At 37.9% G+C, this 23,792-nt stretch overlaps 2 protein-coding genes across 4 annotated transcripts in view; one reads left to right on the top strand and one right to left on the bottom strand.

Moving 5' to 3' along the window:
* TMEM263 (transmembrane protein 263) overlaps nucleotides 1-14,645 on the top strand; it is a 19,401-nt gene extending 4,756 nt beyond the window's left edge. The window contains exons 2-3 of the mRNA XM_027541885.1: nucleotides 8,680-8,749; nucleotides 11,368-14,645. Coding sequence (XP_027397686.1) covers nucleotides 8,686-8,749; nucleotides 11,368-11,654 — 351 coding nt within the window. The 5' untranslated portion in view covers nucleotides 8,680-8,685 and the 3' untranslated portion in view covers nucleotides 11,655-14,645. The remainder of the gene's footprint in view (nucleotides 1-8,679; nucleotides 8,750-11,367) is intronic.
* Nucleotides 14,188-23,792, bottom strand: MTERF2 (mitochondrial transcription termination factor 2). Of its 3 annotated transcripts, none has more exons than XM_027541882.1 (3): nucleotides 23,637-23,763; nucleotides 21,613-21,709; nucleotides 14,188-19,586 (listed from the first exon to the last, which is right to left on the bottom strand). In XM_027541882.1, the coding sequence occupies exon 3, from the start codon at nucleotides 19,526-19,528 to the stop codon at nucleotides 18,371-18,373; it is 1,158 nt and encodes a 385-aa protein (XP_027397683.1). In that variant the 5' UTR covers nucleotides 19,529-19,586; nucleotides 21,613-21,709; nucleotides 23,637-23,763; the 3' UTR covers nucleotides 14,188-18,370. The 3 variants fall into 3 exon arrangements, with proteins under 3 accessions (XP_027397683.1, XP_027397684.1, XP_027397685.1); XM_027541883.1 differs by having other exon boundaries at nucleotides 18,156-19,586; nucleotides 21,613-21,732; XM_027541884.1 differs by lacking the exon at nucleotides 21,613-21,709 and having other exon boundaries at nucleotides 18,156-19,586; nucleotides 23,637-23,792.

Below are 23,792 nucleotides of genomic sequence, written 5' to 3'. Positions count from 1 at the left end.
ACATGTTTATGGTAGAAAATTAAAATATAGATGTTAAGTGTATATATTTCTCTCTCTACAGGAATACTATGTATCTCTCCCTCCTCACCATATATGTAATTTCTGTCCCCTAGTGGCAATCTTTGTTAGCACTTGGGGGCTTCCCAGGTGGCGCTAGTGGTAAAGAACCCACCTGTCAATGCAGGAGATGCAAGAAATGCAGGTTTGATCCCTGGGTCAGGAAGATCCCCTGGAGGAGGACATGACAACCCCATTCTAGTATTCTTGCCTGGAGAATCTCATGGACAGAGGAACCTGGCAGGCTACAGTCCATAGGGTTGCAAAGAGTCGGACATGACTGAAGCAACTTAGTGTGCATATTTACCTTTAGTCTTTTATATGCACTTGAAAAAAATAGTATCATGTGATATATGCCTTTTATATCCTCTAAGTAGAACATCAACAGTCCCTCATAGTATTTGATCTTCATAAATGATTTTAATGTCTACATTGTATATGTCTTTAGGAAGCTTATAAATTCATCTCTTGCTATCCATGAGACTCTACTCATTTGACTATCTTTAGGTATATTTTGTTTTTGCTGGCTTCTCTTTTGCTCACTTCTTAAATATCAACAGTCCAATTAAGCTTTATCAATCTACTGTCTTACTGCACTTTTCCTTAATCACACCACTTACCCCATGCAACTTCAGTTGTCACTTCAGACCATTCTTAGGACCTCAGTTCTAACTCAGACTTCATGCTAAGTTTCAGGCCCTTTAAGTCCAATTGACTGCTAAATGTCTCCTGAAGAGACTGCTAAATGTCTCTCATCTGAAGGTAAAATAGCTATTCAGGAACAGGTCATAGTCAACAGTCAGTGTACACTTAATTAAAGGGGAGATCTCATGGTAAGTGTTCTTATTGCAATAAAATAAACTAAAATAAATAAAATAAAATAAAAAAAAGTCCATCTCTCTCAGCATTCGTTTCCTCTCTCCTGTCCCCTGTCTTCATCATTTCTATTTTGTTTCTCACACTAGAAATTTTATATCCTATATTCTCCTTCTGTCTTATATTAATACCCAAGTTATGTTCTACTTCACACAAAAAATTCAAGTATTTGAGTGTCCACTTAATCAGGCATTGATTAAGGCTCTGGGAATGAAGCAGTGACAAAACCAAGCTTTGTTACAATAGAGCTTTCATTCTAATTGGGAGAGACACAGAATAAACATGTATATCAAGCGACAGTAAAAGCAATGAAGAAAATAGAGCAGTGTTAGATGGAAATGGTAGGGAAAGGAGTTAGGAGGGTGCTAATCTGTTTTAAGGTAGTCAGGGAAGACCTCTGAGAAGGGGACGTTTGCACAGACCTGAAGGAAATAAGGAATCAAGCCATGTACATGTATTGGGGAAGAGCCTTTCAGGAAAAGATGAGCAAAGAAGCCTATGTTGTCAGGCTGGAGTGAGCAAGAAACAGAATGGTAGGAGATGATATCAGGGTATTAGATGTTGACCCTCAAAGGCGAAGGAAAGGACCCTGGATTTTATTCTGAGCAAAATAGGAAGAAGCTGGAGGGTTTTAAGCAGAGTATAACATGGCTAGACTGAAGGAAGAGCAAAGATGGAAGCTTAGAGGCCGGTTAAGAGACTTTGTAACTGTCCAAATAAGAGATTGTGATGGCTTAGTTAAAAGTGGTAGCAGAAGAGGTGATGTGTAGTAGTTGTATCTTGGACGTACTCAGGCAACAGAATTTACCAATGATTTGATGGGAATGTTAAAAAAAAAAGGAAATCAAGGGTGACTCCTAGGGTTTTGGTCTAAACTTTATTTAGACAAGAACAATTGACAAGAGTTCAGACTGCTGTTCTATCTCACTAGACTATAAAGTAGCCACTTGCTGTATTTAATCTCTGTCCTTCTATCTGATCTTGCTTTAGTTAGCTTTTTAAAATACAGATCTGACAGTATTACTTGGCTGATGGCTCCTCATTGCCTGTTGGCAGGAGAGTAAAGTCACTTCATGGTATTTAGATGAATTTGCATACGTCTTTTATGCTATCATAAAATAAAACAGCTCTGATCTTTTAAAATGATGGTCTTGTTCTTTTTTAAACTACCAGGTAGATAAATGTGAAGAAGTTACATTTTGTTTGTTTTTTAAAAGGGATTCTGTATTAAGAGGAAAAGGCAAGACTTTGGGTAGGAATTTGTGGGATATATACAGAAAAGCAGAAATATATGTAGTTACTAGCATGTCTGTTTTATAACTCCAGCTAAAATATGAAAGGTGTATGTGTATATAATATTCCTGTATTTCTGTACAGGATATTCTGACATCTATTAATTACTTGATCACCCAAATGATCTCCTGGTATACAGATACTGGGTTTAGTGCTGAGTAAGGCAGACAAAGTGTCTCTCCTTTTGGAATTAACAGTTCAGTGGGGAAGAAAGTGGGGATCCCAGGTAGCTCAGTGGTAAAGAATCCACCTGCAATGCAGGAGATATGGGTTCAAGTCCGAGATCCACTGGAGAAGGAAATGGCAACCCACTCCAGTATTCTTGCCTGGGAAATCCCATGGACAGAGGAGAGTCTGGTGGGCGACAGTCCATGGGGTCACAAAGAGTCGGACAGGACTGAAGCGACTACAACAATGGGGAAGAAAGTGGCTCCAAAATAGTTATTTCTCAAGAAGGGGCACACACACTCCTGGCCATTCTGTCAGAGGAGTTTCTGCATATTTTTGTTTTCAACTGTTAAATAGTATTCTCAGAGTGAGGGTTAGAATATCTTTAATTTCTGTTTCCTGAACAGCAAAGATCTGGGAAGTTATTTGTCCTCAGCCATATAGTTTATATAGTCAAGTTGGGATTCAAATGCAAATTCTCTGATCCCAAAACTTTAAACACTGTGCTGTATAATTCTCATGATCTTAACATGACAATAAAGAAATATAAAAATGAGAATGAAAATAAATTTAACTTTCTGACTTACGAGAGTTTCAAAATGAAAGCAAATCAGTCAGGAACTTCTCCTAGTAATGCATCAGCTGATACTCTTTCAGATATTTAATTGTTGTTATCAGAGATTACATATCTTTAGTGTTACTTTTAAAATCTTAAGTGTGTATGAAATACATTAAGTTGACAATGAGACTAGCATAAGATGAGGTGCGCTTGATCTGTGGTCTGAGTCAGACTTTTCATTAGAGCAACTAAAAATTACTTATTTAAGCACAGGATGTATGCTGCTGAATGCTGAGGGTGCAGTTACACACCCTTTAGGTTTTAAAGACAGTTTAAGTTGAATTAATGAAGTTAAATTACCTTTGAAAAGTCTCACTTCTCAGACTGCTACCTCTAGCACCCTCATTTGCCATCAGTGTGTTTTGCCTGGCTTATTGACATATAGAAGGAAATATGAATGACTTTTTATTTGATTATCCGGTACTTAAAAGCAATAGGAGTCATAAAGGAAAAGGGAACTTCCCTGACCTTCTCTGATCACTTAACATTAATCCTGATAAACACTGCAGTACGTGTAAACCCTGAAAACCCTAGGTTGAGACTAATAGGTCTTTCTGTGCTCGTTTCTGATTGCTTGTTCTGCCCACACAGCCAGAATGGTCTTTAAAAAGGGTAACTCAGAACACATGACCTCTCTGGTCAGCTCCTTTCACTGGCTCCCCATCTCAGAGTTACGAGATAATTGCTTCTCTGGCCTGTAAGGGACTGTGTCACCCACGCCTTGTTCTTTGACCTCCTTTCCTACTGCCCTTTGCTGCAGCCCCCGCCACATTTTTCTGGCTGTTCCTTCCTGTTTGTGGTAAGCTCCTACTTCAGGACCTTTGCTTTTATTGTTTTTTCTGCCTTGAGGGCACTTGACTGAAGTACCTTCTGTCCTTAGCTCCTTTGGGATATCACCACAATGAGGCCTTCAAATATTACATCCTCTTCCCTTCATCTTTTTTTTCCACAGCAGGTAACATTATCTAATACACAATATGAAACTGAAAGTTGCTCAGTCGTGTCTGACTCTTTGCCATGCCATGGACTGTAGCTCTCCAGGCTCCTCTGTCTATGGAATTCTCCAAGTGAGAATACTGGAGTGGGTAGCCACTCCCTTCTCCGGGGGATCTTCCTAATCCAGGGATTCAACCTGGTTCTCCTGCGTTGCAGGCAGATTCTTCACTGTTTGAGCCACCAGTGAAGCCCCAATATACAGTATATTCTTTGCATATTTATTGTCTTTCCCACTAGACAATATGGGATGTTCATGATGGTGGAGTTTTGGTCTGTATTGATCACAGCTATATCCCATGCATAAAACATGATGCATAGTAGGTACTCAATCTGTCAATTAATCAGCATATTAAAGTATACTGTTTTCACAATATTCTTTCTTCCTAGCTTTCTTGAGATATAATTGACATACAGCATTGTGTAAGTCTAGGTGTATGTGATGGTTTGATACACATATATTGCAAAATGTTTATCAGATTAAGGTTAGTTAACACATCCTTAACTCATATAATTACCTTTGTTGTTATTATGGTGAGAACTTTTTAAAATCTGTTAGCAACTTTCAAGCATACAATATAGTATTTTTAACTGTAGTCATCATGCTATACATTAGATCCTTAGAACTTATTCCTCTTATAATGGAAAGTTTGTACCCTTTGACCAACATGTTATTTCCCCAACTCTACACCCCCAACCCCATGTAACCACCTTATCTTTAAGTTTGGCTTTTTTAGATTTCATATATAATTGAGATTATATACTATTTGTCTTTCTCTGACTTATTTCACTTAAAATAATATCCTCAAGGTTCATGCATGTTGTTTTGCAGATGGCAGGATTTTATAATATTCTTTAAAATCTCTATTGTATATTTACAGATTTAATAATTTAGGCTCTGTGGTTTTATGATTAGTAAATACTTATTTGACTACTGAGGTCACAACCCTAGTTTTCTGGCCAAGCAAGAAAGCTTTTAGACTAGTACTTAATCAAGTGAATATTAAAGCAAATATTTTAAGATAGTAAAGAAAATTGGGCAAAGAAAGTTTATGTTTTTCATCCCAACATAGCTTTATTTCTTAGTTTCCCTTATTACTTGTACTTAGACATAATCATAGTATAATGTGTTTTTTAATTGTAGATTTTTAATTAGTTTGCTAGTGAACACTTCTGTTTATAAGAGCTCTGATAACAATACAAAGTAATCAAAATGCTCCTCTAAGTGATTCAGATTGGTGCTGTCATCTCTATAGAAGAATGTCATGTTTTTTGTTTTTTTTTTTGAATTGAATACACTTGTTTTATTTTTTTTTTTAATTTTATTTTTAAACTTTACAATATTGTATTAGTTTTGCCAAATATCGAAATGAATCCGCCACAGGTATACCCGCGTTCCCCATCCTGAACCCTCCTCCCTCCTCCCTCCCCTACCCTCCCTCTGGGTTGTCCGAGTGCACCAGCCCCAAGCATCCAGTACCGTGCATCGAACCTGGACTGGCGACTCGTTTCATACATGATATTATACATGTTTCAATGCTATTCTCCCAAATCTCCCCACCCTCTCCCTCTCCCACAGAGACCATAAGACTGATCTATACATCGGTGTCTCTTTTGCTGTCTGGTACACAGGGTTATTGTTACCATCTTTCTAAATTCCATATATATGTGTTAGTATACTGTATTGGTGTTTTTCTTTCTGGCTTACTTCACTCTGTATAATAGGTTCCAGTTTTATCCATCTCATTAGAACCGATTCAAATGTATTCTTTTTAATGGCTGAGTAATACTCCATTGTGTATATGTACCATAGCTTTCTTATCCATTCATCTGCTGATGGGCATCTAGGTTGCTTCCATGTCCTGGCTATTATAAACAGTGCTGCGATGAACATTGGGGTACACGTGTCTCTTTCCCTTCTGGTTTCCTCAGTGTGTATGCCCCGCAGTGGGATTGCTGGATCATAAGGCAGCCTTCAGAATGGGAGAAAATAATAGCAAATGAAGCAACGGACAAACAACTAATCTCAAAAACATACAAGCAACTCCTACAGCTCAACTCCAGAAAAACAAATGACCCAATCAAAAAATGGGCCAAAGAACTAAACAGACATTTCTCCAAAGACGACATACAGATGGCTAACAAACACATGAAAAGATGCTCAACATCACTCATTATCAGAGAAATGCAAATCAAAACCACTATGAGGTACCATTTCACGCCAGTCAGAATGGCTGCGATCCAAAAGTCTACAAGCAATAAATGCTGGAGAGGGTGTGGAGAAAAGGGAACTCTCTTACACTGTTGGTGGGAATGCAAACTAGTACAGCCACTATGGAGAACAGTGTGGAGATTCCTTAAAAAACTGGAAATAGAATGTCATGTTTTTATGAAAATTTTCAGATAGAATTTTTTTTTTAGTTCATAGTATGGTTTTTCTTTAAGTCTCTTGTGAAATAAATGATAGTTAACCAGTATTCTATAGAAAATACCAGATGTACTTCCAGAAATATAAGCTGGATTTAGAAAAGGCAGAAGAACCAAAGATCAAATTGCCAACATGTGTTGGATCATAGAGCAAAGGAGCCAGAAAAACGTCTACTTCTGCTTCATTGACTACTTTAAACCTTTGACTGTGTGGATCACTACAAACTGGAAAATTCTTAAAGACATGGGAATACCAGACCACCTTACCAGTCTCCTGAGAAAACTCTATGTAGGTCAAGAAGCAACAGTTAAAAACTCACATGGAACAAAAGACTGGTACAAAGTTGGGAAAGGAGTCAAGGCTGTATATTGTCACACTGCTTATTTAACTTATATGCAGAGTACATCATGTGAAATGCCAGGCTGGATGAGTCACAGGCTGGAATCAAGAGTTCTGGGAGAAATATAAATAACCTCAGATATGCAGAAGTGAAGAGGAACTAGAGCGCCTCTTAATGAGGGTGAATGAGGAGAGTGAAAAAGCTGGCTTAAAACTCAACATTCAAAAAAGTAAGATCATGTCATCCGGTCCCATCACTTCATGGCAAACAGATGGGGAAACAATAGAAACAGTGACAGACTTATTTTCTTGGACTCCAAAATCACTGTGGACAGTGACTGCAGCCATGAAATTAAAAGACACTTGCTCCTTGAAAGAAAAGCTATGACAAACCTAGACAGCATATTAAAAAGCAGGGACATCACTTTGTTGACAAATGTTTGCTAGTTAAGGCTATAGTTTTTCCACTAGTCATGTATGGATATGAGAATTGAACCATAAAGAAGGCTGAGAGCTGAAGGATGATGGATGCTTTTGAACTGTGGTGTTGGAGGAGACTCTTGAGAGTCCTTTGGACATCAAAGAGACCAAACCAGTCAATCCTAAAAGAAATCAACCCTAAATATTCATTGGAAGGACTGATGCTGAAGCTGAAGCTCCAGTACTTTGGCCACCTGATGGGAAGAGCTGACTCACTGGAAAAGACTTTGATACTGGGAAAGAGGGCAGGAGGAGAAGGGGGTACTAGAGAATGAGATGATTAGATGGCATCATCAATTCAATGGACATGAGTTTGAGCAAACTCTGGGAGATGCTGAGGGACTGTGAAGCCTGGCATGTGGCAGTCTATGAGGCTGTAGAGTCAGACACGACTTGGCAACTAAACATAGATTTTTCTTTAGGTCTGTTGTGAAATATTCTTTTTTTTTTTGGTATGCATTGTGTAAGATTTATTATTAAGATTTATTGTCTACATAAGTAATAAAAACATCATCTCAAAAAATTAACAGTAATGTGATGAAATTATCTAGCATTCAGTCCATATTAAACTTTCCCTAGTTTTTCCAAGAATGTCTTTTATGGCTAATATTTGTCCCTCACCTTGAATAAATATCCAGCTGAAGTTTATGTATTACGATGAAAAGTGTTCAATTTTCCTAGTGTCTTTCTGTGCAAGAAGTAATCATTATCCTATTTACCTGTCAGGTCTGTACTTTTATATTTATGCTATATATGTTATATATGTAAAATAATATATAATGTTTTTTAAAATTTTACTTAAGTGGTATTATAATGTGTGTCTTATTCAATGGTTTTCTACTTTATTTATTATTTTTTGGGGGGTGGGAGGGGGGTTCAAGATGGGGAACACATGTACACCTGTGGCAGATTCATGTTAATGTATGGCAAAACCAATACAATATTGTAATTAGCCTCTAATTAAAATAAATAAATTTATTTTTTTAATATTCTGTAGGAGGAAGCACTTAACATTTTTGTCTGCTGACTCCCACCTTTCAACTTTATTTCAATTAGTAATTTTCAATTTAAGTTGAAGCTATAGTACAACATAGAGCCTGTATTGTGCCTGCCAATCTTTGCTTGATTTAAAATTTGTGTTTTCAACTAGTAATTTTAAGTATTTCTCAACACCACAAAGTAGGAGACAAGGTGAAGTAGTCTTGTTATAGGTGTTTTAAAATGTTGTTTATCAGGAGTTCCCTGGTTGGTGGTTAGGATTCTGTGCTTTCATTGTCATGATCTCGGTTTAATGCCTGGCCACATAGCTTGGCCAAAATAATAATAAGTAAAATGTTGTTTATCAACTTAATAAAGTTGATTAAGTGTTAATAAGCATATGATGAGTAGTTTCAGAGGTTGAAATGGAAATGTGTGTGTTTTTTAGGTGATCATGAATCAGACAGATAAAAATCAACAAGAAATCCCATCATACCTTAGCGATGAGCCACCAGAAGGTAAGTACGCATCTATAACACTAAGAATGAAAAAACATCCTAGTGAATTAAAGTTCAGATTGTCTTTATTAAATTTAAGTAACAACCTGTTCTGTCAGCAAATGTGTTCCAAAAATACTTAAAACACTTTAGCTTTTAATAAGAAAGCATAGATATTATGAATAGGGACACTATGTAACTGTTTTATTGTTTAAGATCTATTTTTCTGCTACTCTTTTATTCTTCTAAGACCATTTCACAAGTAGAGTATCCTTTCATTAGTAAAGACTTGGGTGGGTGCAGAGGAAGGATGGATTGGGTTTAGTTTTGATGTCATGAATACAAAAACTCAATTCAGGAGGCACTTGAGATTTGTTAAACTCCTGTTATTCACTGTTACAATAGGTAACTTCCTTTTTTAATACATGGTCTTGGGGTTTGCTTATTTTTTAGTTTGAAAATCGTGACATCAGGAATCATTTTATTTTATCTTTACTTCAAAAATCTCTGGAAACTAGTAACACACACCTGAATGTCCTGACTATACACAGAAACAACTAGCTGTTTTGTTTGCTTTATTTTTTAGAGACTAGAACTCTGGAGTATTGAAGAGAAAAGTTAGGGCTCAATGAGAAAGTAAATAAGGACTTGTGAGAACCATGTCAGGAAAGAGATAAAGGCTGTCCAGGAGCATGACTGTTAAGGAAGAGAACAGCCTCAGCAGTGTCTTTATATTGGCAACCTCTTAAACAAAAGTAGTCTGCGAAGTGAATAATTTATATGGTGGTAATTAAGAGCACAGTGATAACAGTATTAAAATTTGTCTGATTTGACAGAGAAAAATTTTCTTCATTAAATGCATGTACACCAAATTTAGCATAGAAGGATAATACTAATGAGGTATTCAGCATGAGGTTTTTATGTTTTATCCTCAAGATTCCTGCCCCCCCCCCCCCGCTTTTCCTAGTGTTACTAACCTTGGATTACAAAGGAATTACCACTTATGTAATTCTTTCCATCATAATTTTATAATTAATATATTCAAATGCTTATCTGTGTCTTAAGTCTCTTATTTAGCTATTTTAAAATTTATATTAACTATGCTTATTACTCAGTTTCAATTAAAAAATTGGTTTTATAAATTTAACTATTGCTGTATCTTTATAAGTGAGCTATTTTGACTAAGCACTGAGGCTTTCTTCCTTGTGAAATGATGTAAACTCTCCAAACAATAAGAACAAAATGTTACTCAAGGTAAATTTGTGCCTTGCGTATTTAAGGAAACTCTATTTTCAGAATCGTTTCTCTTTTAAATATTGTTGGTTTTCCAGAGTTATCTAACCACGATTTAGTAGCTTTGGTGGTCTTAGTTGAACCTATTTATCCATGAATTTACCTTTCTTGTGTGAGATTATACCTTTTTAGTGGTTATAGCCTGACTTATATAGTTACCAAGTATTTTTTCATGAAGTTAAAAAAAATAAAAACAACATTGCTCATGTGTTGTTGCTGCCTGAGTCACTAGATTATGAAGGAGAAAAGATCTCTGTGCGTTTGAGGGTGCCAGAAGCGAATTTTTATGAAGTCTTCCTGCTAGTCATTTTATGCTGGAGTTTGGGTTACATGCCAGTTTGAGTGCCTCTATTAAACAAACAGAAAAAACTCATGACAGTAAATCTGAATTTCTCATATTGATGTTCCTTTTCTGGGAGTATATGAAGAGTATGTTGAAGTATTTTACTATGAAGAGAATTCAGCAGGCCCATGTAACACATTTTTTGAAAAATATATAACTATTTTCCAAAAAAAGAAAAATAACATTGTGAGCAGAATGACAGTTTGTTTGTGGCAGTGCCATGGCTCACAGGATTTTAGTTCCCCAACGAGGGAATGAACCCGGGCCTTTGGCATTGAAAGGGTGCGGTCCTAACCACTGAACCACCAGGGAATTCCTGACATTGTTTTAATATTTTTGCAAATCTCTTTAATATTTGGATTAATAGAAGAGAGCTAGATTCTCATAGTTGCTTCTGTGTTTAGTCTGTTGTGTTACTGCACATCATTTAGTTTCTGGAAAATCCTGTTGTAGACTGGTGACAGAATGAAAGTGAAAAGACATGTTAATATTGATGTTTTAGTATTACCATGAAAGCAGTTTGTAACCCCTTAAATAGTCCTGGGGATACTCAGGGGTTCCAGACCACACCTTGAGAACCAGTGCTTTAAATGAAGAAGCTTTTTTCAATAATGACTGAATTCTATCAAGGATATAAAGGCTAAATATATTTTTTTCCATGCTCCTTTTAGGATATAAAACAAAGCTTTTAAAAAAATTAACAGCAACAAAACTGTAAATCCAGGAAACACTTAAAATAGTTTTCTATTTTATGAAAGGTGTCAAGTCTTTAAAGTATTTCTTCTCATAGATATTAAGACTTAGCATTGGACCAAGATGTTTTAAAAACATGTACAATTATACCCTTGAGGGAATAGCTCTTCATGTCTTGATCAGATTTGTGTTTATTTGGTTGACCTTATTAATACAATCTCCTGATTGTTAGGAAGTCTTAGGCTACTCAGTGATTTGTACTGTTTTTATAAAGACTTAGATTTGACTGTCTTATATTTTCTCTCACTAGGTTCAATGAAAGATCACCCACAACAGCAACCAGGCATGCTGTCCCGTGTGACTGGGGGTATCTTCAGTGTTACAAAGGGAGCTGTTGGTGCCACCATTGGTGGCGTGGCTTGGATTGGTGGAAAGAGTCTGGAGGTGACCAAAACAGCTGTTACAACTGTGCCTTCCATGGGAATAGGGCTGGTGAAAGGGGGCGTGTCTGCTGTGGCTGGAGGTGTTACAGCTGTCGGGTCTGCTGTTGTAAACAAAGTGCCCTTAACAGGAAAGAAAAAAGACAAATCTGACTAAAATATGGAGATACACTTGTTCTCCACAGCATTATGATGCCAGTGGCATTGAATTGCTAAATTATGGACTACAACCAAGTCACCGGTTTTGGACGTTTATCTTCTAACTGCTGTGTTGAAAGTATTGATGACTGACTGACTGGCTTTTGTCTAAAAAGAAGAGACCAATACTAGCACAGTGTATGAAGGTTTCTCATACTTAAATTCCAGCTTTTTATCTGGTAAAATGTTACACTTATTCAGTTGTAACTGAAGATATGGTGTATTTGAATATTTACTATATAAGTCTTTCAGTTTAACTAAAAATGTGAAAGTTGAATTTAGTGGATGATCTTTACAGTTCCATATGTATAATGTGCCAGGTAACTCATCTGCCCCTTAAGAAGGGAACCTTGAACTACATAAACTGTACCTTTGATGTGCCTAATAGTTTCAGATGTTTTAGTTTTTTTTTTAATAACCATAGTTGATTAGACCAAGAGGCATTCTTTTATTATTTAAGATGGTAAAAGTAGCAGGAACTAGAGAAGGTTAAAAGATTCATGGTTTTGTGAGTATTAACCATCTTGTATTAGACATGCATTATATTAATTTAATCATTGATGCCTTACAAAAGAAAACATCTTTTCTAATACCCTGAATATGTGCAGTTCTTAGGATTATTATTATATATGGATTCTTTCAAAAGTTGTTTGTGAAATTAGTTTTCCCTCAAGAATCTCAGGATTAGTGGGGTAAAGGCATTTCTTGCTCTCAGCAGATAAGATAGTGCTTGTTAATTGTCAGTAGTTAACCAAATTGTACACTTCAACCTGGGCTCATGCTCCATCATTAATGAACCTTACAGTGCCTAAGGAACATTTCTTTGCTGGTCAGAAGCTATGTTAAAAGAGTTTCATATTAAGGAGGAACACATAAATCATTTTAAGTTCTTAAGAATTATCTGAAGCATCCAAGATACAGAAAGAATTCTTCACACCTATTTTGTCTCACGTGCTTACATACTCACTTGTGCCCAACTCTTTGTGACTCCATGGACTGTAACCTATCAAGTTCCTTTGTCCATGGAATTTTTCAGGCAAGAATACTGGAGTGGGTTGTGATTTCCTACTCCAGGGGATCTTCCCAGTGCAGGGATCAAACCCGTGTCTCCTGCTTGGCAGATGGATTCTTAACCACTTGTGCCACCGGGGAAGCCCCATTTTGTCTCAAGGATGGCTTAAATTATTAGCAGTACCCCTTTTAAAAAACACAGTACAAGCAACTATGGATATGTGACTTGAATGGAATGGGCTCCATAGATTAGTTCTGAAGATTAAGGATATTGATAAGTGCTATCAATGTTTGACAGGCTTTTAAAATGTTATCTTACAGTCCTTTAAAGCAGCAATAGACTTTGTATCATTTTCCAAGTCAACTTCAGGCAGGGAATTGAATTTTTTGGTTACGGATGATAAGCGTGTCATATCTTAATAACGTCTTGTCAGGTCTCGTTCATTCTAAAAGAATATGACTTAGCTAGAATTCATTTTTGTTTCATGTTCAATTTCATAAAAATTTTAAAGTGGAATATATATTTGGCATATCTCTTAACTAAGGGTTTAATCCAAGTTTGAAAAATCTTAATTTTCTTTAACTTAAGTTTGGAAATTTGCTACCATTCTGCACTTTTTTTTTTTTTAAATGAGCGAGGGGAAGAAAGGAGGTGATACTCTGAAGTCAGTAAGTCAAAATAGCACTCCTGAGAACTTAAATCACTCCAACACCCAAAGCTTAAGTGTTTGTTTGCAAACCTCTAAGAGTTTTACATTAATAATGTGGATCAACAAAAGGATAAGAACAAAACTTTTAAAAGCTTTTATAAATACCAACAGGGGTTTATGCAAATCCAGTTTCCCGAACCTTTCTACGATATACAAATCTGGAAAGTCATTAAGGAGTTAATGAGAAATTAAATTGGCATTTATTTCATCCAGTATGATTTATCTGTTGGTATAAAGAAAGAAAGTGAAGTCGCTCAGTGGTGTCCGACTCTCTGCGACCCCATGGACTGTAGCCTACCAGGCTCCTCTGTCGATGGGATTTTCCAGGCAAGAATACTGGGAGTGGGTTGCCATTTCCTTCTCCAGGAGATCTTCCTGACCCAGGGATTGATCCCAGGTCTCCCGCATTGTAGGCAGACGTTTTACCGTCTGAGCCACCAGGGAAGTATCTGTTGGTATACTGTGATCAAATATAATTAGAAACAGGATTCAAAAAAAAACTCTGAAATTAATAAACACTAAATGATCTAAATAATGGTATTGGAGAACTTTTTCCTGTTATTTGAAATTATTGCTTTGTTGCTAGTTTATATTTCTAAATTATCTTTATAGGCTCTGCTGTGCTTTGTACCTGAATTTCTACATATAGACTTTAGTTTACCGTATGCTTGAATATTTATTTTCAACTTCGCTTGTCTTTAAAATTGCTTGAGAAAAAATGGTTGTAATTAATTTCTGCTACAGAAAAGCCACCTGGTACATTTTATCTCATCAAGCTTGTTTTAAATTTTAAACTTATAACTTTGTTCAGGAGAGGCTTTGCAATGATAGCAGAGAACTTGTACAAATGAACAGTTAGTTGTAGAGGTCTTGTTGAAATGAACTTGCCATTTGATATGTAAAGCTGTACACTTGAGTCTTTTTCAGTTTATTTTTGTAGACTAGCAGTTTGACCTGTTGAACAGTACTGGCTAACTTCAAGAAACTGAGGTTGTTGTATACACCTGGAGGCATCTGTTATTCAGCTTATCTTTTGAGTGGGTATTTGGCACAATGAGGATAAACTTGTGTGACCCACCAGAATGACTGATCTAATAATGTTGACATGAATCCTGTACTTAGTGAAATGTCAGATGAAAATTATTGATGATTGAGTAAATTTTTTGTGTTAAAGAAATGGGAAAAGAATACATGAATCTGTTTAATAAAGCACTATGATCTGCAAAAGATGAACTGTTTCATAAAGATCTAAGGAAATAAAGGGAACTTTAAAACAGGGTATTCTTAAAAGTTTAGTTACATAGCAAATCAGAAAGTACTGTAGCCAGTTTTTAAATTTTTTGATACTAATGCACAAACATGACATAACATCTCCAAATATGAATTCTGATGCCAACAATCAAATCCATATATATTTTAAACAACTCTAATAAATATTAAAAATGCAGATTTCTAGGTTTAACAGCAACTTGCTGAATCTTTGCAGGGTGGAATTCAAGACTGCAGTTTAACAACCTCTGCAGGTAGTTCTTGTGCACTCTACACTTCGGGAATTGATGCAGGAATTATAAAATAGGGAGGGCACTTCTATGTCCTAAGCAGATGTGGAACCAACTTAAGACTGCTTACTGGCCAGAAATGACTCAAAAGGGAAGGAAACCAACTGGAAGAAGGAAGAAAACTGATACTTACTGGGCACCTACTTACCTATCAGGCATGGTCCATAAATTCTCTTATTTAATCAGTATGAGGCCCTTAGGAGGAAAGTATCTGTATTCCATTTGTACAAATATGGAACAAGCTAACCTCCAATGTTAGCTGAGTTTCCCATAACGCTTGAATTAGTGTCAGTCACAACGTCTCCGGCGTATGTCCAGAAACAGAGGGCACTACTCAATAACTGGTCCTTCATTCTGCTGCTGTAGTGCTGCCTGTATGCTTGGTTTACCAAGCTGTGTGATTTGAGCTCACTTCAAATCTTCTGGGTGATCATATTTATTTGGCAGCTAATTGCATTCTGCCACAGAAATGAATTTATACATAAATTGTTTAAAGGGAATAATGTAATTTGTTGTTAGAGCCTTTTTTTCCACAGAGGAAATGAAATTTTGACTCCAGTGTTTTATGTAAGGGTATCTCCCCCTGCTATGTTGTTGATTTTGAGTATCTAAAATTTTACTTGTAGGAAGATCTGGGTTAAGAATGCAAGAATGGAAAAAAGCAGAGGTTCACGGGCTAAAAAGGAATGGACTAGGATTTGGTCTAAAGGAAGATAAAGCTGGTATACTGCATGTTTGACCATGAATGTGGATTTTTTTTAGTTTAAACTTTTCTAGTTAGACTAAGCTACAAATGTATTTTTATAACCACAACTGCCTCTGGTTTGTTAGTGTACTGACAAAAGTTTTTATTTATTTAATTGAAGGATAACTGTCTTACAATATTGCATTGGTTTTTACACAAAGCTTTTTACATTAATGGCCACAAAGCACACAAGGCTACTCAACTCTGCTAAACTTTCTTAGTTTGTTCACTTCCCTACTCCTCAAAATGACTTTCATTCCCCTGCTTCCTACCCCTCCTGCTGTACTCGCTTTCTCCCATTCTAAATCTCTGTAAAAAGAGGCAACCAGACAGCAACTCTTCTGCCTCTCACAATGCACACTCCTCCAACCTGCCTGCATGTGTTCCCAATGCTCTGTGGGCTGGGCATGGGCCAGAACAAATGTCTCTGCTCTTATCCAAAGTAAAGCCCACTTTCACTTCCTCAAGGACTTTAATCCTTAGTATTAATTCGTTTTCCACCTATCATCCATCTCTTTCTCCTTGGGTCATACCCACTGACATATAAACATATTCCAGTATTTCCTTTCTTTAAAGAAAAATTACTCAATCTCATTACCTCCATTTTCTGCTTCCATTTACAGCAAAATTTCTTGAAAAATGATATAGTCCCTGACTCTCATCTCCTGTTCTCTCAACCCACTCCAGTTGCCTTCTTACCTGTCTCATTCCACCAGAATCACTCTTGACAGGGCCAACCAATGATTTCCAGATCCACTGGTCATTTCTTATCTTAGCTGACCTCCCCATGGCATTCGATATTATTGAAAATGTCCTTTTCTCTTGGCAGACTTACTCTGGTCAACCCATTCTAGACCTGGTCTGCCGCTACTACAAATTTATCCTCTTTCTGGGCAGTCTCATCTAGAGCTGTAGCAGATAAGCAGATGATCTCCAGGTATCTATCTCCAGTCCTGATTTCTCACAACTCCAGACTTAACTATTTTTCTGTTTGAAAACTCTGCTCAAGTTGGGCATCTCAAGATTGACATCGATAATTACCAAGGAGACCATATAATGAATAATGCATTTCAAACTGAGACACTTTTGACAGTGAAAGAGAACACTGCTAATAATTCTGTCAGGGCAGCAAGCATAAACAAAAATCTGCCAAAGGATTTCCCATCACATTTAGAATGAGATCCTGTTCCTTAGACCTGTGCTGTTCATCTTGTGTCACTCTGACCATCACTTAACTCTGCCCTGACTGTACTGGCTGCCATGCTCCCCTTGAACAAACATTTCTGTACGACTTTGAATGAGTGACTTAGCCTCTCTGTACCTAAGTGTCCTCATCTGCTAGAACAATAAACAATGGTACTCTCAGCTCTTTAGAGTTGTAAAGCACAACATGCCTAGCACTTAGTAGATGCTGCAAAGAGATACCTTTCAGTCTCCTAACTAAGGAACTGAACAGATTTGGACAGTAAGGGTTACTTGCATTTGCTGAATGAAGAAATAAAGTGAAGATGTGGTCTACATTTTTCATAATTTTTCATTACTTAAGGGCCTTGCACACACACTGCACATGTTTGAGTGTCGAGTCAATTGTTTGTGTATTTGTTACATAGTTCAAACTCCACTGCTGAAAGTGAGCCAGTCTATGTGGGTAATACTTATCTTGAAACAAAACTTAGAAACTTAAAACCTAAATAAAATCAGTACCAACCATCACACACTTAACCTTTCATATGTTACAGTCAGACCTGGATTCTCGGTTTCCTTAAAAGCTGTACTTAAAATGAATATGAATTAGATCATTTTAAATTTAAGGAATTTAACAGAGACGATTTCATAAAAACTCCTGAATTTGTAGTTGGTACTCACTCTTGTAGCATGTCAGGTAGGGGTAACTTTTTCTTATGCCAACTCATAAGCAATCCTTTTTCTGTTCACAAGGTTTGAACAGAAGAGAGATCTCAGTAAATCTGGGCTCTGGCACTTAGCAGCTGGATGGTTCTCTAAGCTTGATTCCTCTAAGCTTGATTCCTCAACACGCACACAGAAGTGTTTTATGAAATAAAACCGTCAATTTTAAACAAACTGACCATATAAATAAGTTCTAACTATTCCTTATGATGGGTAATACTTGGTTCTCAAAGATACCTATTCCAACCTGGAGATAAAATCAACCTCCTACACCAAAACGTTTTAGAAATTTGGTAATGTTTCCCCAAACACTAACTACAGGATTCAGACCATAGTGGAGTGATGTTTCAGAGCTGGTGGTAAGAAAGAAGACTGGGTCTGCATCCCAGATGAAATGTGCTATATCAATAAAAATGTATCCATAATTTGAATGAAAGGAGTGCACTTTTCAGTTTCTAAAACTATTCACTTACAAAATATCACACTTGTACCATTTAATAGTAGTTTTTGTTTTTGTTTTAAATAGCTCAAGGAAAAATTACAAACTTTATTAAATGCAATTTATATTTTCAAGTATAGCAGCTGAGTCAGAGATCATGTACTTAAGAGATAATTTAAACACAACTCAGAAGCTACACAGGTTCTTAAAATTACTGGTACCCACAATATTCCTGAATCACTTAAGTTTTTGCTACTTGGTTTCACTCTGCACTGGTAAAAAGAAGCAACATCAGTAAGCAAGTTACTCTTCAACATTTAATGGTGCCACAGGGTTAAATAATGGCCTTCCTTTTTTGGCCTGAATTTTACCAAAGTTAGCCTCAAATTCTTTTTTTGTTCCATTTATATTTGCTAGATGTCCATCCTTTATTCCATAGCCTAAGGAATTCAGTTTCCTTATCCTGTATTGTACTATTTGTGGTGTTAATTCAAGAACCATTGGTGTCTCTCTTATCTGAGCTATGGAAATTCCTTCTTTCAATAATCCCTGAATTCTCTCCTCCAAAACTGGAACAGAGTAATACAAAAGGGCAGGACATTTCAAAACCAATTGCTTCAGGTCATGATCAGTACATTTAAAAGCATTTTTAGAGAAAGACATACTGTTCTGTATACTTCTTGGGCAAAGCTGAAAAAGAAATCCTTTGAGTTTGGAGAGAAGCTGGAGAATTTCAAAGTTTGTGAAACCCTGCTTCTGGAAAAATTCTAGTGTTTCCTTTATAGCTGCAGAAGAATTTAACAAAATAAATGGGTTTTGGCTTAACAATTTTAGAAGCCAAACTTTCATGTTGGCCTCGGACCCACCTAAATTTAGATAACTCTCTTGGAGAATCTTTATCACTTGCTTATTCTTCTCAATAGGATTATGAAAAATATTAGATGCAGTAGTCAAAAATCTGCTAATGACCACATTTTTGAGTCCCAACTCTTGAAAGAACTGAATATTCAGCTTCCGGTTTTCCTGGTCTTTAACAGTAAAGAAAGATTCTGGAAACTGTTCTATTAACTTGACTAACTTTTCCTCGTTTTTACAGACCAACTGCCAGAGTTCTCTTTGGGTGTTAACAGCAGTTGGACTGCAGATAATTGCTTCTGGGCAACGTTCCAAGATACTGGCTACAGCAGTCTCACTGGCACCCAGCTGTTGTAAAATATTTGCAATTTCTTCAACATAGGTTTCATCCTCCAGAAGTACCCAGCCTTTTAATCTTCGAATTTTCCTGATGTCAACTGACAATTTAAAGAGCTTTTCTACTGTCTTTTTATTTTCTTTCTTTGACTGACTATCAGTTGTACAGGTGAAGAATGCTAGAAAAGGTCTGTATTTTGGAGCTGATAGCCTTTTTCGGAAAGAACAGAGTCTGCAGGGCTGGGATCTCATCAGCAACTTCGACAACATGGCTGCAATCCACTGGCTAATTGCCACCGTCCTGAGACTCCAAATGTACAAATCATACCTGTAAGAAAGAAAATACAGGTTCTCTTAGAATACAAACACAAACCTGAGCTACAAATACTAAGCACGGAAATAAAATGGACAGATCATACAGGTAAACTACTCATGTGGAGTATTAAATAGAACTGTTTAAATAATTGATGAAGTAACTGTCATATACTGCTTCCCATCTTAAACTTAATAAATACCCTCTTTGAGCTTTGCAACAACTTGTGAAGTAGTTATTTCCATTTAACAGATCAGTAGCAAAACCACAGGGAGTTCAAAGATTCACAGACCTCAAATGTTATTTTGACAAAAATTTCGTTTCTTACAACTCTGTTTCTGTCTAGGGCATGTACATTTATACACACACTCATTTTTTTTTTTTTAATGTTTTTTATATTTTAAAGTTGATGTCTAGGTAAAGCAAATACTTTTTGAGGGGGAGAGTCAATTTTAATTTTATATTGTATTTTTTGCTGAATAGCTATTATCCAAAATAAGCCACTGATTTTGTTTTGTTTAAAAATGAGTTAATAAATATAATACTATTTTATGAGAATTTGTGACAATCTTTTTTTATAAATCCAGAATTAAGTCTCAGCCAGGTAAAACAAGGAATACCATGTGACTGCCCGGTGAAGTCATCGGAAATCATATTAGCTGTGGACTGTCATGGTGACCATGGCTTATTTCACTTAGCATAGTACAGCATGTGTTAGGACAAATCAGTTAATTTTAATTGGTCAAAGAGTCAGGGAAGTATTCCTTTCCTTTAGGATTCCTACTGCTTTTATGCATCAGATGAGAAGATAAAAATTCATTCCTATTTCCTTCTATATTACTGTTTGAATCTTAAAAGCCAGCTCCTTTAATTCATTTGAAATTTCTGGTTGTGAGCTGAGGATGTAAATAGACTTTATCAATAGTTTAGCTATATCTAAGCACCATTTTTAAACAATCCTTTCCTTCCCCATGATTTGTGATGTTTCCTTCGTTATGTCATATTAAATGTAGCTTCTGTTTCTAGCTAGCCTGCATCCTTGTGCGTGCGTGCTAAGTTACTTTAGTCGTATTGACTCTTTGTGACCCTATGGACTGTAGCCCGCCAGGCTCCTCTGTCCATGGGATTTTCCAGGCAAGAATACTGGAGTGGGTTGCCATGCCCTCCTCCAGGGGATCTTCCCCACTCAAGAGATGGAACCCGTGTCTCTTACATCTCCTGCACTGGCAGGTGAGTTTATCACTAGTGCCACCTAGCAAAAATAGTAGGTGGCACTCCCCTACTATTTTTGCAATTCCCCAAAGGAGCCAAGTGGCTAATTTCCGGCCTTTGCTTCATACTTGGCTCCCTCTGCTAGACCATCCTAAAACAATCTCTGGTCAGCTCATTCTTTCACACCCCTCACAAGGATGTCAAATCTCAGCTCAGACCTCAGCTTCCCCCGACACCCATTCTCTCTTTCACTCTCAACCCAATACCCTTGTGTCTAACTAGTACAAAAAAAGGAGTGCAGTTCACCACACCAAACATAAACCTTCTGCTGTTTCCCTTTCCCTAGAGTCACACCTTTCATCTTCCAGATAATTCCTGGTCTTGTGCTCATCCCAGCCTCTCTAGCCTGAGATCTCTAGAGCCCTTCTTTCTCATGTATTCACTCTTCAGTTGAATCCTCCTCTCTCAGGTTCCCATCCTTCACCTCAATGGCTCCTTCTCTCACTGCCCCTCCAGCTAAAATTATTTTTCTCTTCCCCTCAGTTAATTCTTGTACAGCCTTTCTCTTCATTTCCTCTCTTCCCATTTATATAACTTCCAATAAAGACAACTTTCATGTGATTAAAGCCAATGAGTAGTTTTAGTTCCTCTTTTGGCATCTGCAGCTTTCAGCACAGGTGACCACTTTCTTTGGGAAATAACTCATACCTGACTTTCAAGACTTCCCACTCCCCTGGTCCTCCTTCCTTCCTCTGTTTCTGACCACCCTTTATCTGTCTTCTCTGCAGGCTCATCTTCAAGGCTTGGTTCTAGGCGCTCCTCTTCTTACCTTAAGAGTTTCTCCTCAGAGATCCTGTCCTTATCCAGGGCTTGTTAATCCACGGAAACTTCATTCCAGCTTCTCAAAATGTAATCTTGTCACTTCCCTGCAATAAACTTCTCAATCACACTTTAGGATAGAGACATAAAGTAAATGTCTACTTTACCGTGGCCTTTAAGGCCTCTGTGTCTTAGGCTCTGTCATCACCAAAATCTCCTGTCCCCCACTGCCTACACTTAACTGTACCAACCCCCTTTCAGCCCTTGGCGCTCTACCTGTTCCCATCACAGGGTCTCTAAAGACTGAGAGCTGTTCCCCATGCCCACAATCCTCCTGTCTAAGTGTCACTTTCTCAGGGAAGGTTTTCTGCCCTTCGTGAATAGATGAGGTGCCAGATAGGCTGTCTTGGCACCGTGGACTGTTTCTCTGTGTGCTTAGTTGCTCAGCTATGTCCAACTCTTTGCAACCCCATGGACTGTAGCCTGCCAGGCTCCTCTGTCCATGGGGATTCTCTAGGCAAGAATACTGGAGTGAGTTGCCATGCCCTCCTCCAGGGGATCTTCCCAACCCAGGGAATGAATCCAGGTCTCTGCATTGCAGGCTGATTCTTTACCATCTGAGCCACCAGGGAATGCCACTTGTCATAGCTGCAGCTGTTCATGTGTGATTTCTGTCTCACTCTCCATGAGGACAGGGATGGTTTACTGCCCTGTTCCTATGATAAAATGCTTCTCTACCTTTCGCCTGACTGGCACTGCTGACTCTAGGATGCATGCCTGGGCAGATGACTTTCGTGTGTGCTCTTCCCCAACACGCTGCTCTTGACCCTACTGTGGCACTTATACTCCTGTAAGTTCTTCATTCTTTCAACCAGTTTTTTGGGGTTTGTTTGTTTAGCTCATTCTCTGTGACAGACATTACGCTAGGCACTAGCTCTTCTGCTAAAACATTCTTCATATCTTCGGATCACAGACCCATCAGAGAATATGGTGTGAGTCAGAGGCTCTCTTTCCAAAAAAAAAAAAAGGACCTATACTCACAACATTTTGCAAACAACTTTAGCAGGATTTGTGAGCACCCTGCAGTCTAACTATGAATAACCTGCACCAGATTACAAACATCTGGCAGACAGGGTCTGAGTGCAGTTCTACTTTATCCCCTGTACCCAGCAAAGAACTTGGTCCACAGATAAACAAAGTATCTGTCAATGGAAAAGCAGCAACAAACCAAGTGCACTACAACTTAAAGTAGTGGGTAAAGCTGTGGGCTGCCTCGGCCTAGTTCTGGATCATTAGTTGTGTTATGACTTGGGGAAGTCACTTTTCTGTGCCTCAGTTTGAGCATCAGGAAAGTGGCAACATTCAGTGTTTGTCAAGGTTACAAACTGGGTGATTGTGAAGATTAACACCATGAATCAGAGTATTCAGAAACTCATTAAGTCATCACAACAACCTATATTAAAGATGAGTTAACAGGTGAAAGTAAAGTACCCCAAGGTCGCTCAGCTAAAAAGAGACCAGATCCCGCATTCAAACCCAAAAGCTTAGCTCGAGCCTGCTCCTGGCCCCGTGCTCTGCCCATAGTAATAATCCAGGTAAATATTTGTTAAATCACAACGTGGGCTATTTTTCTGATGCTTCATTTTTCTTAAGCATTTTGGGGGGCGTGAAACCCACTTCTGTAATATGCACAATTTTCATAATAACGGCCCACTCGACGAACACTAGTAATTAAGCTCGACTGTGACAACACATATGATCTGCTCAGTTTGAAATTAACCCCAGTTTGTAAAAAAGAAAAAACGAGGGCCCAAGGAAGACGGTGTTGGGGAGAGACCGAAAACCACACATCCGTCATGTGGGGCACGCGCTAAGAAAAATTTCCGGCCGGCTGCGCCCCGGCGTCCACCAGCACCCTGGCCAGCCAGGCGGAGCTGAGGCAGCTGACGGGGAGTCTGTCTTCATGGTGGGCAGCTCCCAACTCCAGACTGCAGCGGCGAGCACCCACAGGTGTGCAGGACCGGGACGACTCACCTGTCAAGTGTCCGCTCTGTACACGGCACGAGTTCCAGGTCTCCAGCCGCCGGCCAATTCCCCACAACAGCGCTGACCCGGCCACCTGTGAACCCGCAGACACGCCCAGAGCCCCCAACGCAGCCAATCAGGACGCGAGGCAGAGGCTACGTGACC

The sequence above is a fragment of the Bos indicus x Bos taurus genome, chromosome 5, assembly GCF_003369695.1.
Source record: "Bos indicus x Bos taurus breed Angus x Brahman F1 hybrid chromosome 5, Bos_hybrid_MaternalHap_v2.0, whole genome shotgun sequence".
In the NCBI taxonomy this organism is placed as follows: Eukaryota; Metazoa; Chordata; class Mammalia; order Artiodactyla; family Bovidae; genus Bos; species Bos indicus x Bos taurus.
This window is presented reverse-complemented; position numbering and strand designations above follow the sequence as displayed.